This window comes from Crotalus tigris, unplaced genomic scaffold, assembly GCF_016545835.1.
Source record: "Crotalus tigris isolate CLP2741 ecotype Arizona unplaced genomic scaffold, ASM1654583v1 scf7180000020963.25688851:1431469, whole genome shotgun sequence".
NCBI lineage: Eukaryota > Metazoa > Chordata > Lepidosauria > Squamata > Viperidae > Crotalus > Crotalus tigris.
In genome coordinates this window covers 1065057-1081188 of record NW_024098281.1, presented here as the reverse complement: position 1 = coordinate 1081188, position 16132 = coordinate 1065057, and the positions used below count along the sequence as shown (strand labels likewise).

Below are 16132 nucleotides of genomic sequence, written 5' to 3'. Positions count from 1 at the left end.
GCTCTTGGGTGGCCACACACAGAGCAGCCAAAGGAGAAGGAACCCTAGAAGGACAAACCCCCTCTGGGGGGCCTGAGCGCTGGCTTTGCCCCAACTTGTGATTCCTAGTCTTCTGAGGCCCAGAAAAACCACCAGGATCCCATGCCCTCTTCCCACATGCAACCAAAGTCTTGCAGGCCAGGCAGGTGGACCACTGCAGGTGTGCTGGCACATGGCCAATGCCCCTTGATCAGTAGTTGCCCTCCATCCTCTTGTTCGGGCTTGGGCCCTGAGGCCCTGAGGCTTTTCTGGCCAGCCTCATCCTGTCTTTGAAACCAACTTCTCTCCAAAGAAATGGATTGCGCAGACTTAACTATAACCCCCCCCAAATCCAGTTTCAGCTTGATTTGGGTGTGTAGTAGAAATGCAGCCTTCATGCCTTGAAGGGAAGTAATATTAACCATATTAATTAAAATGTAAGAAACAGTCAAATTAACAAATTGTTACATTAAAAACAAAAAAATAAAAGGCAGAAATGCTCTGCGTTACGGTTTAGTCAGTGGAAGGTCACATTATTCTGTGATTGGTTCACAAAAAATTGCTGAAATTCAACGTAAAAGTATTTTCACTGACCGCATAAGTTATCTAACTTTAAATCTAAATCGGTGCGTGTCTTTTCAATTTTGCTTATTAATTAGCATACCTTATTAAAGCTTAGAATCTTTAATTCCTAAAATTAGAACTGGAATCAAATTCCCTGCTCAGCCAACCATTGTGTTGAAAGCCCCCAGAAAATATGACCATTAAGTTTCCTCTTGAAAGGCATCCCACCAAAGCCCACCCACCCACCCACCCACCCCATCCTGAACCGCCACCATCAGTATCTCTGGATATGGGTTCTTCCATTCTTGCACCTCTCTTAGGACATTCAAGCAGAATATGACCTCTTCATTTTATTCCATGCCTCACACATTCTTCTTGATCCTTTTTTTTATTAAAAGTTTTAAAGATTTTATACAATATATATCCCAAATCCCTCCCACCCCTTCCCCCCTCCCCCACTTCCCAAAGCTGATTACAGGGTTAAAAATAAACAATCATAATCTAACTAACATTACCCAACTACATTAGCAATCAAATCCATAACATACTTTAACTCCTTTTCAAGATAAACATTAACAAATTAAAAACAAAAATAATAATATAATTAAAAAATAATAATAAAAATAATATAAATTCAACCATATTAAACTATTAATGACAATCTAAAATTTACTCATAAGCTAAATAATACTTTTCAGTCTCATATTTATTCTGAATATAATCAATCCATCTTCTCCAAACCGAAATATATTTTTCTTGTGAATAATCCTTCAAATAAGCGGAGATTTTTGCCATTTCTGCTAAATTAGACACCTTAAGTATCCATTCTTCCATAGTAGGCAAACATTCTTCTTGATCTTGAGCAACGCACCTGTGGCCTGTTGCGTCTCCAGAACCTCACCTTTGTGATGTGTGCCTGGACGGTGTTATGCTTTGGGTGAAGTCTGCTGCTGCAGAGGCACCTTCTGAGTTCTGCCAGATGATTTAGCCACTTTCGGTTTAAGGGCTAATTTTGCATTCCATCAGTCTTCAGCAGCCCAGAGTAAGGCCATCTTGAGCTGAAGGAATGTTGTTGATCTTAAATAATTCCTCTGTATTTGCACCAGTGCCATAAATCGTCACCGACTGTGGATCTGAAGTCAAACCATTCAGGCTGAAAGGACATTTGAATGTGTAATTCAGAATTGCACTGGAAATGGCTTGTATTCTAGAGAAGCTGGGCTGTAGGGGTAGGCAACCTTGGCTCTTTTATGACTCATGGACTTCAACTCCCAGAATTCCTGAGCCAGCATTCCTGAGCATGGCTGGCTCAGGACTTCTGGGAGTTGAAGTCTACGAGTCATAAAAGAGCCAAGGTTGCCTACCCCTGAATAGAGAAGCCTCTTACTTTATGTTGTGATCTGGGCTCCTTTTTTTAAATCTATGAATCCTGAGAATGTAGACACTTCTTCTAAGCAGCCATCAGTGCTGCTTCTTGTAATGAAAAGATGTTTCCTCCATCTCTACTCCCCCTCCTGCAGAAGCCTTCACTCCACCTGCTTTGGAGGGAATCTAGAACTGTCTCCAACCTTCCTTTTCTAGAAGAGATCTGGAAGAAGCAGTCAAGAGCCCTAGAGGTAATTTGGATCCCTGGGGCCAGTGGGTTAGATCAGGATTTAGATCCAGCAGCAGAATTACATTAGTTGTGCTTGTGGGGATTCCTGGAATCGGAAAGGGGTGGATAGCCCCATTGGTTCTTCTTCTTAGTGGCTTTCAGTTCCACGATACCCTTCTGGGCTGTCTGCAAGGAGTTGGAATGGTGGGTTCTGCAGGGATCCCCTCTTTTTCTTGAGTTCCTCAGGGGCTTCTCATCTCCCCATTCCTTTTTAACATCTTCATGAGGCTAATTCATGAGATCCCGTCATGATGTCACAATGATGATGGTCATCAGCTTATTGATGACACCCAGTTATAAATTTGGTCCTTGGGGCAAACCGATGATGTGGAGGTCCTAACCCAGTGCTTGGCTGGAGGCTTCTCCAGTGTCCAACTGGGGAGGAGTGGAATCCCTCCAAGATGGAAGAGCCTTCAGGAAATTCAAACCTGAGTTATGTGTCCTCCCCCGCCCCCCGCCCCCCGCTCTCCGCCCTCCTCCTCGCATCAGGATGGCCCAGAACTGGGAGTTCCCCTACCTTAGAAGAGCAAGTGGAAGCTTATTGCAACCCGGGTCGTGAATTCCTCCTCGTAAAGTAACAAAAGCAAGCAACATTATTACACCAACAACATTAGCATGGAATATAATTATGTAATGAAGGCACAGAGTAGATTTGTGATAAGCAGAGTGCCTGCAAAACTCTGAACTGAAATGTGTGGCATCAGTGTGAATGAGGCAAATAAACACATCCTGACAGGCAAGAGGAGAAACCAGGCAAAGGGAAGGAAAAGGAGCTGCAATGACAGAGCTGTAGAGGTGTCATCTCTGATCTTTTCTTGGCAAAGCCCTTCGGGGTACAATCCTGGCCCTCTAGTCTTCCTTGCAGCAACTGCTCAGGAAGGACAGGATTGGTGCCTTAGCTTTGGGGCAGTCAGGGATCCCACCACCTGGCATGGAAAGAAAAATGGGGTGGGGACCATAAAGGGGAGAGTAGTCTCCCTCCCTCCCTCCCTCCCTCCCTCCCTCCCTCCCTCCCTCCCTCCCTTCCTTCCTTCCTTCCTTCCTTCCTTCCTTCCTTCCTTCCTTCCTTCCGCAATCTTGAACTCTCTTCCATGCCTACCTGAAACAAAGCTTCCAGGCATACGAATGCTGAGTGATATCACATCAGTCAAGGAACAAGAGAAACATTTGCTCAATTAAGCCCAGGATTTCAGGGATGAACAGGAACAGACAAATTGTTATATGTAGACAAGCAACACAAAGAAACCGAGGATAAGAATTCAGTAAGAAAGAGGAGGCATTTATTTAAGGAACTTATGGAAAGCAAGAGAAACATTTACATAATGAGCATGCCAAGAGACAGAAAACAAGAAAAGACAGATAAATGAAAGAGGAGAGAGTAAAAAAGATTCCCTAATCAATGACACATCCAGGTGTTTGATCACCAGACAAGAGTCAGATATTCTGGAAAGTGAAGTCAATAGGTTCTAGAAAGTATTGCTAACAACAAAGTTCAATATTTCTTGAGGACCTGTAAGAAGAACCGGTATTTCAAAACCAGATGAAATAAAGCCAGATTGGTTTCTGAAAATGCCAATAACTGGACAGATGTTAAAACACGGGCAGATTACCGGTGGGAGCAGTGGTCCCTTAGATAATGATGTTCTGAATGACTGACAACTTCAGAAGTGAAAGTGACTGGCAACTGATGCAGATGGTTAGCATCCTGGCATTTTGCACCAACTGCAATCTTATGAAACTTTTCAAGATGGCTCCCATCATCGGTGGTGGTGTAATAATCAAGAAGAGTTGCAGTCGAGGTATGAATAGTTAACTTGCTCATCCAGCCAGCTCTGAGAATATTGTAGTTCGTGTGCCAGCAGTTAAGTGTGCCAACACATTTCTTGTGGCAGCCATCTTGAAGCTGCTCTGGTGACAGCCAGCGGGCTATGTGGTGACGGAGGAGGCATTTCCTCAATCCTGCAGCAGCCATTGGATTTTGCGCCCAAGAAACTCTGGGCATCCATTTGCATCTCACGGGGCATCATTGTATGGCCTGGAGATGGAGGACATACTCCTTGGGTCCAAAGAATAGCAGCTGCTTGCCCCTGAAGCCAGCCCTCCTTCGTTCCCTCCCTTCCAACATGGGTTCTGTGGCTTCCTTCACTAGGGAATCAGGGAGAGCAGAGGTAACACTGGGGAGCATGGCTTATTTTTTTCTGACCTCACTGAATTGTGCATGAACAACTTCCCTTTGGCCCTGGAAGAGATGAGCTATTTTTCAATTGGTAAACCTCTCTTCAGGTTTCCATGTTTCTGCCTGCTACGCATGCAAAACCCTGATTTCATATAGGAGGGGGTGCTGGGTTGGAACTGTTAAATCAGGAGCCTGTGTGTGTGTGTGTGTGTGTGTGTGTGTGTTCGTTCTCCTCTTCTCCTGGACTGCATCTGACAAACTATTCATATTTGGAGAAACCCCTTTGAAAACTTGCTCTATGTCCCCCCCCTTCCAATTTATAACACCTGAGAGGTTCCATTAAGTGAAATTACACCTTACACCAGAGGTCCCCAACCTTTTGGGCACCAGGGACTGGTTCCGTGAAGAAAGGTTTTTCCACGGACCTGAGAGTGCGTGGTTTTGTGTGCTGCCTGCATCCTACGAAAGGGGTTTTGCTTGTTTGTGTGGACCGATTGCTGGCATGCTGCGGACCGGTACCGGTCCATGGACCCGGGGTTGGGGACCCCTGCCTTACACATCCATGCCGGCTACCAATGGCTTTGCTGCAGCCTCCAAGGCATCCATTTGGGACACCTGCAGGAGAGCCTTTGGGGGACCATCTGCCCTGGTGGCTCCTTTTCTTCGGGGTTTCCCCTCGTGGGAGGGCAGGGTCTCTGAGCACAATGGGCACAACGGTTACATTCTCCAGTTCCCATTTTACGTAGGGCGGGTGATAACTACAATAAATAATAAAGCAGCACCTGCCTTACAACACTGAAGCTCTCTGTTCCATACAGCAGTCCTGTCAAATGCCTCATTTTAGAGTTTATTGCTTAACCAGGGTGGAGAACTATTTGGCAGCCATATTGGTACAAAAAATTGGCGGCCATATTGGTACAAAAAATTGGCTAACATTCGCTTCACAAAAAGAGGGTTGGCTCTCTTTTGCAGCCAAGCTGCTGTATGAATATGGCCCCCCTGGCTAGGAATGGCTCATCCAGCAGGTGCAGGGAGGCACAGCACATCCCTCCCACTGGGCAGTCTCAGGCTGAGGCAGGATGCCTGCTGGCTCACTCCCACTGGTGTGATGGGCACAGAGCAGGTGGCGATCAGGAAGGAAGGCCTTCCTTGATCTCTGTCCATCAAATCAGCCCAGCGGGCTATTTCTGGCTCTGGGCTCAGGGCAGGCAGCCGGGGATTAGGGGCCAGTTCGCTTGCCAAGAAGGCAGCCTCTTGCCCAGGCCCATCTCTATTCAGGGTGCTCGGCTCTTTGGCAGATGGTGGGCAGCTTCCGTAGCCTGGAACAGCGGTAATAACAAAGGCTTGGGTGGAGAGAATGGCAAAGTGCAGGCTGGAATGTCCCCTCCCCCAGCTGCAACAGGACTGGCAGCAGAGTTCCTTCAGGGCTGGTGGATTTAGAGGCACCGTCCACCTCAGAATGAGGATGAGGGTGGTGACTTTCCTCTGGAGCCTTTACGAGCAGGAGGAACACTTCCCTGATCTTGGGGCCTTTGCGGGTCAGCAGGACACAGTGCAGAGTTAGTAGCACATCCTCAGGAACACAACTCCTGCCCGCCCCTCAGGAGAGGAAGCCCACAACCCACCTGGGGAACTATGGGAGCAAAACCCGCAACCCCCAAATCTTGCACCATTCTCTGGGATAGACATCGTCCTCTCCTCAGTGGTTGGAAGTGCTTCTGCAGCTGCATCTTCTCCTCCAAGGGAAAGGCCCGACCACAGACCCCTGCCCACTGTGAGATCTGGCCCTCAACCTCCCTGGAGCCTCGTAAGCCAGCTGGCCAGAAGCAACTCTCCAGGCTCAGAAAAGGGCTGAGTGGCAAAGGAGGAACAGAAGGCTGAACTTCGCAGGTGCCGGTTCCCAGCTCTGGTAGAGCTCCACCACTACCTGCTTGAGGAGAAGGCCATGCCTGGGCCTCCCTTTCACCGCTTCTGGGGATCTGCTGATGGGCACACCCTCAGGCAGAGGAGGCCAGGATCTTTGCTCTCTTTCCCCCCTCCCCACGCTAGAGTTGGATTGTCCCATTCACAAGGAAAGGGAACCACCCAGGAGGGCAACTCTCACCAAGGTTCCAGTCAGGGCAGGAATCAAGAACCCTCAAGGCCAAGGAGGCAGGAGAAACCAGAAGACTGTGCAGCAAGCAACTTCCTCGCCCTCCTGTCCTTCTCCCCCCAACCCAGGCTCCCCACTCTTCCTGTGCCAGATTAGGGCACCCACTGCCAGGGACAGACTGCTATCGCAGGAAGTGCTGAGAGCACTGCAGAGAAAGCTGGGTCCAGATGCCTGGTGGGAAGGGTGGCCGGCTGGCAGGAGCCTGACGCAGCCCTGACCTCCACACGGGGGAATGGGGCAGCTGAGCGAGGATGGGCTCCTCTGGGACCCTCTAAAAGGGTCCTCCCAACCAGCAAGAGGACCTGAGCCTGGGGCAGTCTTTTGGGGACTTGGAAAGGTCAGGGACTGCCGTGGAGGTGTGGGTCTGCCCATAGGAGCCGACACTGGGAGCTGGCAAGCAGGTCTGGGATTCTTCCCTAGGGGAGAGGGAAGAATCCCACATCAAGCAGCGTGGGTCCCGCGTCTAGGAGCGGCCTGCTCTTCTCCCTAGAGCTGGGCAAGGCCACTGGGGGCCAGACAATGTTGATTCCTCCCACACCAGCTGGGTCTGCTGCCTGGAGCCCTGTTTCTCACAACCCAGGGGTGAGGGCTGCTGCTGGCCACAAAGGAGTGAGTAGAGGCAGAAGAGCAGAGGAACCAGTTTATTGCAGACCAGCCCTTTCCAGACAGCCTGAGGGGCTCGGAGGCAGAGCCCTCATCCTCCCACTTCCCAGCCCTGGGTTCCCTGCCTTATGGATGTATCAAAATTACAAAGAGGTGAGAAGCCTCAGCTTGTGAATGGTCCCCAGATGTGGTTAAGCACAGCTGCGCTTGGGGGCTTGTGCAGGAGAGGGCCTCCTGCTGCAGGGGAAGGAGGCTCAGGAGGTGAGGGGGGGGGAGAGCCAAGCAACGCTGCAGGGCTGTGAGGGTCTGGCAGGCACTTGGGAATCAAAGGGCGGAGACAGCCCTTTGGCTATGGGCCAGGGCCCGCCCGTAAGGCAAAATGCACAGAGGCAGAGAGGGGTGGGCAGAGCCCATGTTCCCCCCAGATTGCACAGCCCCAAAGGGGTTTCACGGCCCCCCAAGACAATCAGGCTGAGCAGGCAGCCAAGGCACAGGGAAAGCTCCTGGAAGGGGCAGCCCAGGAAGACAGTCCAGAGTACGGCATGAGGGGGATTCGGGGCTCGCGCAGAAGTAGCGGTGGGCCCGGCGGCAGGGGCCCCGGGCCCCAGCTATGAGGAGGGCTGCCCTTGCTTGGTGTCCGGCCGCGGGGCAGCTCAGTTCTGCCCTTCGTCCCGCAGCTCAGAGGGGAGGAACTTGTACTGCTGCTGCCGGATCATGGCCAGCTTCTTGCGCGCCTCCTCCAGTTCCCGTTCCTTGCGCAGCATTTCCTCCTGGGCGGCTATGATCTGAGGAGAAGGAAGAGGCAGCGGTCACCCCGTGGGAACCCCCTCCGGCCCTACTCCAGCCCCTCCTGGGTGGGCCCTTACCTGCGCAATCCCCCCAACCATCCGTTCCTTCACCACCACCGTTGCGTTCTCCTCGTCCTCGAAGGCCGCAGCTTTCTGCGCCGCTTTTACCAGGTTGTCCGAAGCCCTCTTGACCGCGTTGCCAGCCGCCTGACGGATTTGGGGGCAAAGGAGGTCACACCCTGGGATGGCCTCGGTCACCCCATGCCTGCAGACCCCTGAGGGGAGGCAGTGCACAGGGCCCCGATCCCTCTGGGGAACCTTCCAGCTGATTGTTGCTGGTCTGGTTGGCAAGGGGTGGGGGGTGGTTGGGGTGCTCCCCTCACCTCCAGAAGCAGGGTTGCCCGGGCCCTAGCGCAAGTGTGCAGGACAGAGACCCAGCCCCAGCTGACCCAAGGAAGGGCAGCCCTGACTGAGTCCATCAGGGCCCAAACTGGACCTGGGAGAGGTCAACACTGGGGCCAGCGGGGAAGGTGGACCCCGCTCCCTCAACTCCTCCATCAGTGGAAGGGAGGGAAGGGCAGCTCCCTCAGACCCTCAGCCAACTCTGCCTCCTCACCTGCAGGCGCTTCATGGCCTCGGAGTCCTGGTCTGCCTTCACCTTGCACGCCACCAGGAGCTGCGCGGTGGAGGCCGCCACCTGCTTGGCTGAGGAGATAAGCTTCTCTTCGCTGGCGTGGCCCTGGACGGCCGCATTGGCGGCTTCACAAAGGTTGTTGGTGGCAGCAGCCACCATCCGGGCCTTGGTAGAGGAAGAAGGGGGGTAAGCGAGTGGAAGGGTGGCCACTGCAGGCGCTGTGGCCACAAAGGGCCCACCCAGACTGAGGCCTCGAGTGCCCCAGAAGCCACTCTTGGCCTAGGGGCAGGGGTAGGCAACTTGGCTCTTTTATGACTCGTGGACTTCAACTCCCAGAATTCCTGAGCCAGCATTTCCCCTCAGCATGGCTGGCTCAGGAATTCTGGGAGTTGAAGTCTACGAGTCATAAAAGAGCCAAGGTTGCCTACCCCTGCCCTAGGGAGCCCCCCTTCTGCCCAAGCTCTCCCATTCTCTTGTAGGGTGGGAGGGGAGGAGCTCAGGGGTCTCAGGGCAGAGCAGAGGGCTCTCCTGACTAGGGGCCCACACTGGAGAGAGTGGACAACGGGTATGGGAGAGGCCTCCCTCTCTTATGAAAATAGGTCATTCTAAGCAAGCAGGGCCCCTTCCCAGTGAGTGGATAGCCTCCCCCCAACCCCCTCCGCACTCACTGCTGAAATGAGGCCTTGGGACCACTGTCCGTCATCCAGGGCATTGGCTGGGATGGCGCCCACCTGGCAGAGAGAAAGAGACAGAGAGAGAGAGAAACAGGGTGGTCAGCTCCAGGCCAGACTTGAGGGCTTCCTGCCCAGGTGCCGAGCCCCCACTTGCCTTGCCTTGGGCCACAAGTTCCCTCTGGGCTGCAGAGGCCGCCTTCACCAGGGCGCTGGTGGCCGCAGCGATGGACTTGGCTGCCTCCAAGATCTGCTCTTCAAAGTTGAGGCTCTCATCTGCTTGCTGGAGAGGCAAGAGACTGTCAGCTGGGAGGGGGGAAGCCCTCCACCCCAGAAAAGTCTTCCCCGGGGAGTAGCGACCAGGACTCTGAGCAAGAGGAAGCATTTCTGCTCCCCCCTTCTGTTTGAAAAGGGCATGAAAAAGCCCCAGACCGGCCCCTCTCACTCTGCCCGGGATGGAGGAAGCCAGGCTGGCACAGGACCAGGTCATCGGGGGAGAGGGGGAGGGAGGCAAGTCGTGGCCGGAGTCCTCCTAAGGCCATGTGGGTCTGCAAGGAGGTTGCCCAGGTGGTCCCTAGAGCCAGCGAGAGCAGTGAGAGGGGCTGGCCCCTTTCTCGTACTGGGGGGCATGGAAGGGGCAGAGCTCAGCTGGCAACGACTCTCACACTCTGCTGGGGGGGAGCCCACCTTGGGCTTGGCTCGCGGTTTCAGCTGCTCCAGCTTCTTTGCTGCAGCCTCGATCGCAGCGGCTGCCCCCAGCAGCTCATTCTCAGCAATGACCGTGGGGTCCTCGGGGTCCACCCACTCGGTCCCTGTGGGAGACAAGAAGGCATAGGGGTCCAGAGCTGCCCCTGGCTTAGCCCGGACGATGCTCCGACTCCCGGCTCTCCTTTCATGAAGGCTGCCCTTTCTGAAAAGCTCCGTCCTTTTCTTAAGCCCCACAGCATTCACACCGCAGGCCTGACTGGGTCTCCCACTCTCAAGTGCAAGCGCAGCCTGTTGGATTGATCCACCACTCAACGGGTTGAGCAAATCCCCAAAAAGCAGAAATGGGCTGTCTGGATACACGCCCCGTGCCCAGCGAGGAGGAGGAGGAGGAGGAGGAAGAGGAGGAAGAGGAGGAGGGCCGGACAATCCCAGGCCTCCCCACCTACCTTTCATGGCTTCGGCCGCCTGGATGAGCTCCGTGACGCAGCCAGCCACCCGCTTGGAGTAGCCGGCCAGCTGCTGCTTCAGGTCGTGGCTTGGCTTCTGCAGGATCTGAGGAAAGAGGAACCGTGCTGGGCACCCATCTGGGCACCCCAGGGCCCACCACTGCCAGCTACTGCTTGGGAGAGGCAGGGGCGAAGGCAGCAGCAGAGACAAAAGGGAGCAGGGAAGTTGGGAGGGGCTGGAGAGGGAAGGGAGGGTGAAGAAGATCTGGGTTTGCCCGGAAGGGCTGGGGGAGCCGGTTGAATGTCCAAGCAGCCAGATCACCCGGCCGGGGGCCTCCAAGTGCCCTTCCCTCTGTCCCATGGGGCTTCCCCAGCTCACAGGACCAGTGCTTCCGGTGTCCCTTGGCAGCCTGCCCGGGGAGGGACATGAACCCAAAAAGAAATTAGCCACACTGCACACAAAGGGCTACTTCTGCCGGTTAGAATTGTCCCCACAGCACAAAGACCAGCACACCACAAGTCCGCGGGCTAATGTCTCACTACGCAGGGGGAAGGTAGTTGTCCCTGGGCCCTCCCCCAGACCTAATGACTCTGGGCTTCCCTAGCACCCCTCTTGTGGACTTGCAACATACCCTCGTATGCAGTGCACGCTGCGCTCACTGGCTGGGCCGAGGAGAGAGGGCTGAGGAAGAAGGGACAGCTGCTGGAGACAGGGTGGGTGAAGAGGGACAGGCACCTACCACCAGAACGTGCTCCAGAAGTTCCAGATAGCCGCTAGCACACTCCTGGCCAAAGCGCAGGGCTCGATGCCGCACCTCACTGCTCACGTCAGGATGGCATGCAGCTTCCTGGAAGGAGACGGGCAGATGATCGCCAGCCCCCCAAGCAGAAAGGAGAGGGGCCGCCCTCCAACTCAGAGCTCCCCAACTGCAGCTCCCTGGAGGAGGGCTGCAAGACCCCATTGGAGGGGGTGGCCCTGTGTCCACCCAGGCCAGCCTTCTCCAGCCCCCACCCCAGGGTTGCTTGTCCAATGAGGACACTCTCCTGCAGGGCAGGACCCCAATCAGAGGCCTTCCTCCCCTTCAAAAACCCTACAGCTTGTGACCTTCCCCCTCCCCCTTGGGAAATTGACCCCAAGGCCCACCTTGCAAGAGCGCAACATGTCCGCAATGGCACGGCGGCTCAGGTTGGCCGTGGCTATCACATCTTCCTGCCGGCAAGAGTTGCCAGCTGCCACTGCCTTGGCCGTTGCCATGGTGATGCCTTTTGTCATGCGAATGAAGTCTTCTGGTGTAGAAGTCTTGGCAGGGGGCAGCTGGGAGCAGAACACCTGGAGGAGGAGGGGGGGTTAGTGTGGGAGACCGGCTGGTCAGCCAGTGGTTGCGGGAAGCAGGGGGACAGGCCCTCACCGCCAGCTCCTGCCGAATGTGTTCGATGGTGGCCTCCAGTGCCCGTGTCCCCTTCGTGGCCTCGTCCTCCACTGCTTTGACGGTCTTCAAGAGCGACGTGACGTTGGTGACCATCACCTGCCGACAACAGCCATAGAGCTGCTCAAGGACCGGATGGCCATCTCCGGTGTCCCTTGTGTGGTGCTCCACCTCTCCTCCCCCCCAAGCACAAGGACACTCAAGCCGTGCTCCGCCCTAGTGGCTGCTGGCCTGACCTTGGCCGAATTCTTCAGCTGGTACACGGCAGGATCATCTCCAGACTTGCCGGCAGCGGCTTTGGTGGCACCGATCAGGTCTCCCAGGGCTTTAGCAACATCCTTGACAGCGTTGATCAGGACCACCTGGGTGCAGAGAGAAAGGCGGGATGAGCAGCCGGGACCCACCCAGGACCGCCTGCCCACCACCTGTGGCTGCCGTCCTGACCTGAGTCTCGGGATCCTCAGAGCCCAAGCTAGCAGCCCCCAGCTTCACCACCTCTGCCAGGCGCGTGATGGTTGTCACCGAGGACTGGGCGGCTTGGGCCAGTTTCTCTTGGCTGGCGGTGGCATTCTGTACCAACACTTTGGTGTCTTCCACTAGTGCTTTGGCTGTCTTCAGGATGCCTTCCCTGCCAAGAAAGCGCCCGTCAGAGCACGCTGGAGGCCGAGGCGTTGGCACTAAGGAGCCCCACCCACCCACCAGCCCACGGGAGCCACAACCTGTGGTCAGCGAAGGTCTCAGCATTCTCCCGGTTGAGGGTTCCTGCAGTGGCAAACATGATGGTGGTGTCCAGATCTGCGATGATGCCTGATACGGCACTGGCTGCGGTGATGCATGCCTGGGTGCCCCGGTTGCCGGCCTGGAGGGCTGCCAGCACGTGTGAAACCTGCAGGAGAGGAATGACAGGACACCCGTTATGGTCTGTGGGTCCGATCCCCAATATGCATCTGGGGGGGGGGGATGGGGGGACTCTTCCATTCCTAGCCCAGGTCTGGCTAGAGTCACCTTCTCGGAAACCTTGCGGGCGCATTCGATCAACTCCTTCTTGGTGTAGGCATCGCTGGGACTGCACTGGAGAGCGCCAGCATTGGTCACGAGGGCGGCACAGCCATGGCCCAGCTCCTGCACTCTGTTCTTAATGTGGGAGCCAATCTGGAGGGGAGCATGGAATTCAAGAAAGCATGTCACAGCTGCCAGCTCTGCCTTGGTGCCCTTCTATTGGGGGGGGGAGGAATGTGGTCTGCTTCTTTTCCACAAACCCACTTTGAAGCTACCCGACTCACCACTGGCAAAGGGGCCCCAATGTCTCCCTTGCTCTCAGCTTTTATGCCCGTCAAGCCAGGCTAGAAACAGGGGGAACCGACTCCCCAGGAAGACAGAGCTGCTTTCTTGAGACAGATGCAGAACTGTGCCAACCTGCCCCCTTCTCCCCAACCCAGGAAATCGAGATGCCTGGCACACTCACCATTGCTAGGGGCGCTGCAACAGCCTCTGAATACTGCTGGCAAGACCACCTCCAGGTCCCTCCCCTCCCCCAACTCTCGTGCCCTCCCTCACCTCTTCATTCTCTGCTGTGAGGGCAGCGGGCTTGGCCTGCAGGGCTAGGTGCCCGTAATCCGAGGTGAGCTGGTTGGCCAAGATGCCTAGTTCATCCGGGTTGGTGGTGGATTTGGTCACCTGTGGCAGCAGAGTAAGACATGAGGTGGGAAAAAGGGTAAAAGGACCTGCCCTGGGCTCTGGAAGGGGGTCTGCATAGAAACCGGCTCCCCAGCCCTCATGCCCAAAGCCCACCCTTCCCCAAGAGGTCATCCAACCGGCTCACCATCTCCTGCACTGTCACAGCAATGGCCTTGGCAGTCTTCACCATGGTGGTCTGGTAGTCCACAAAGGTGCCTTCGGGCTCTCCCATCGGGCCCTCGTCCAGCTGCCCAATGGAAGAAAAGAGCTGGGAGGTGGGCTGCTGCCCTGCTTCTCAGTATACCCCTGCATTTCCCCCACACACAAACCCTCCCCACCATTTTTCTTTTGACTGACGCAAAGATTACACCAATGGGGGGGAGGGCCAGGCAAACTGGCTGATGGGGGTGACTTCAGTACCCCAAAAGACTCGACAGCAAATGCTTCCAAGATCCCACCTGAGCCTCTCTGGCTCCTCCTGAACCCCGTGGGGTGCCTAACTGCCTTGCCCTACAAAGCTGGTTTGGCAAGGTTTCCGGTGCCAAAGGGGAGCCGGGCACAGGGGCTCCCCAGAGAAGAGGCCCAGTGGCCAGGGGGAGGCCGGACCGTGGCTTCCCTGCTTACCTGGTTTATGGCTTGCCTGATAGAGTCCACCATGCCGCCTACCACCCCCGCGGCGCTGGCAGCCTCGTTCAGGGTGGCTGTGAGGTCTTCCACCGCCTCCCTCATCATCTGGGCGGCCTCCTCCAGGGCCTCCTGCGTGTGGGTTGCCTGCTGCAGAGAGAGGCCCCCATCAGGCCCTGGCATCAGCCCAGGTGGCGCACAGGCAGCTTCCACCCCCATGCATGCATCCATCCGGTGCCAGCCCCACGGTTACCTTGGGGTTCCCCCCGGCCTCCTTGGCCGTGTAGAGCATCTGCAGGCCCGACTCGGCCAGCGTCTTGGTCTGGTCCAGAAGGTTCATTTGCTGCTGGTGGTTCAGCATCTTGGAGGCTGCACCCACCGCAGCCATGACCAGGGGCTCAAAATACTGGGCTAGCTGGGAGACCTGGAGAAGGAGGAGAGAAGGGGTGGGAAGGGGCATTCCCTTGAGATGGAGCTGCGGAGGGGGTCATGTAAGGGGTTGGGCAATCAAGATGCCGCTCTCCAAGCAAATGAGGGGCCAGTCCGGAGGACGAGGGCCAAAGGGTCCTTCGAGCCGAGCACTGCCCGCCTCACACCGAGTCTCCCCCATCTTTTCCAGTCCCCTTCCCCTTCCCTTTTCCAGCGTAGAGCAAAGAAGAGGACCTCAAGCCCCCACAGAGGAGGCAAGCAGGCGGACAGGGGGAGGTCGGCTGCAGAAGGTCAAAGCCTTGTAGTGGGACTGGAGCCACATACACCCCACACTGCATCGTGAAGAAGGTGCCTGGGTGCATCCCGAAAGACACCAAGCCACGGAGAGCCCAGGGAAGCCAGTTCCAGGCCTGAAGCCAGGCCTGCCTTCTCAGCCCTGTTTCCTCCCTCCCCACCCACAGGATGGCCTGACTGGCTCTTCAGGATCAGGCCCCAGTTGGCTGCGTGGTCTCGCCAGCCTTCCAGCTGGGCACTGGCTGTGGAGCTCTCCTGCTGCTGCAGCCAGTGGCTGCCTTACCTTGTGGCCCAGCTGGGAGGCCTCAGCACGAGCAGCACCTGCCACGGGTTCAATGAGGTTGCTGATCTCCTGTACAGCTGTAAGCATCTGGTTGTGCAGGGCCTGGGGAAGGAGACAAGGCCTGAGCACCAATTTGGGGCAGGGGGAGGACATTTCCCCCCTACCCAGAAGCTGAAGCAGAACCTGAAGCAGAATTCTGTCCTGCTGCTGGTCAGAAGGGGCCACCCGGGCGGCCTGCCTCCTTTTTTGCACTGCTGGAGATGAACAGCCATTCTGGTGTCCACAGGCCCTCCAATCTGGAGGACTAGCGGTCAGCCTCTCCCCAGAAGCCCACCGCCTGACTGCTGCCCCAGCGTGAGCTGAACCAAACACCTCCTCACCTCCTGGGAGATGCCTTCACGAGGGGCCAGCTGCTGGCTGATGGCTGCCAAGGAGGCCTGGTCCACCTCTCGGACGCATTTATTCAGCGCTTCGATGGCCTCGTCACACTCCCGCTGGCCAGGAGCCTTGTCCCTGCAGACAGCAATGGCAACCAGATGTGCACACTGGGCACCTCCCTAGTTTCCTCCCCCTCCAATTGCTGCTTCATCTGTTCGTCCCTCCCAGTTCTGTTAGCCACAGAGATGCCAGCGTGCTGCCAACGATTTGGAAGGCAAAAGGAGTCGGTTTTCCAGATATTTTGTGAGAAACTAAAAAAAGATGGCAAGTCCTGAATCTTTAGGGAATCTCCTCAGTTGTGTGAATGGGCCTGAAATAGTAAGGACGGTAAGGGTTAAGTAAGGGGGGGGGGACTCTTCATGGCCAGTGAGGGGCAGAAATTTACCTCTGCCGCCATTTCTTACATTGTGAAGGATCTATAATAATTTTATGGTTTTTCCTGACCCGCTTTTGCCCCGGGCCTGAAAACCTCAGGGGAGGCAGCCATTTTGGTTTTATTGATTTATAAAATTCATTGGCCTCCCATCTTACCCTAGGCCAGGGGTA

The 16132-nt window shown here is 55.6% G+C and overlaps 1 protein-coding gene across 6 annotated transcripts in view; it reads right to left on the bottom strand.

Annotated features, from left to right (window-relative positions):
* Positions 1–7190: 7190 nt before the first annotated feature.
* TLN1 (talin 1) overlaps positions 7191–16132 on the bottom strand; it is a 37459-nt gene continuing 28517 nt past the window's right edge. For 2 of the 6 annotated variants that reach the window (XM_039368983.1, XM_039368984.1), the window contains exons 38-57: positions 15529–15661; positions 15149–15250; positions 14396–14566; positions 14143–14292; positions 13664–13765; positions 13399–13518; positions 12847–12993; positions 12561–12727; positions 12286–12469; positions 12078–12203; positions 11824–11940; positions 11559–11744; positions 11155–11262; positions 10415–10520; positions 9948–10072; positions 9418–9543; positions 9258–9320; positions 8572–8754; positions 8034–8162; positions 7191–7952 (exon numbers count right to left, since the gene is read on the bottom strand). In XM_039368983.1, coding sequence (XP_039224917.1) covers positions 7821–7952; positions 8034–8162; positions 8572–8754; positions 9258–9320; positions 9418–9543; positions 9948–10072; positions 10415–10520; positions 11155–11262; positions 11559–11744; positions 11824–11940; positions 12078–12203; positions 12286–12469; positions 12561–12727; positions 12847–12993; positions 13399–13518; positions 13664–13765; positions 14143–14292; positions 14396–14566; positions 15149–15250; positions 15529–15661 — 2677 coding nt within the window. In that variant the 3' untranslated portion in view covers positions 7191–7820. Of the gene's footprint in view, positions 7953–8033; positions 8163–8571; positions 8755–9257; positions 9321–9417; positions 9544–9947; positions 10073–10414; positions 10521–11154; positions 11263–11558; positions 11745–11823; positions 11941–12077; positions 12204–12285; positions 12470–12560; positions 12728–12846; positions 12994–13398; positions 13519–13663; positions 13766–14142; positions 14293–14395; positions 14567–15148; positions 15251–15528; positions 15662–16132 lie in introns of those variants that run through there. The other 4 variants (XM_039368986.1, XM_039368988.1, XM_039368987.1 and 1 more) reach the window with 3 other exon arrangements.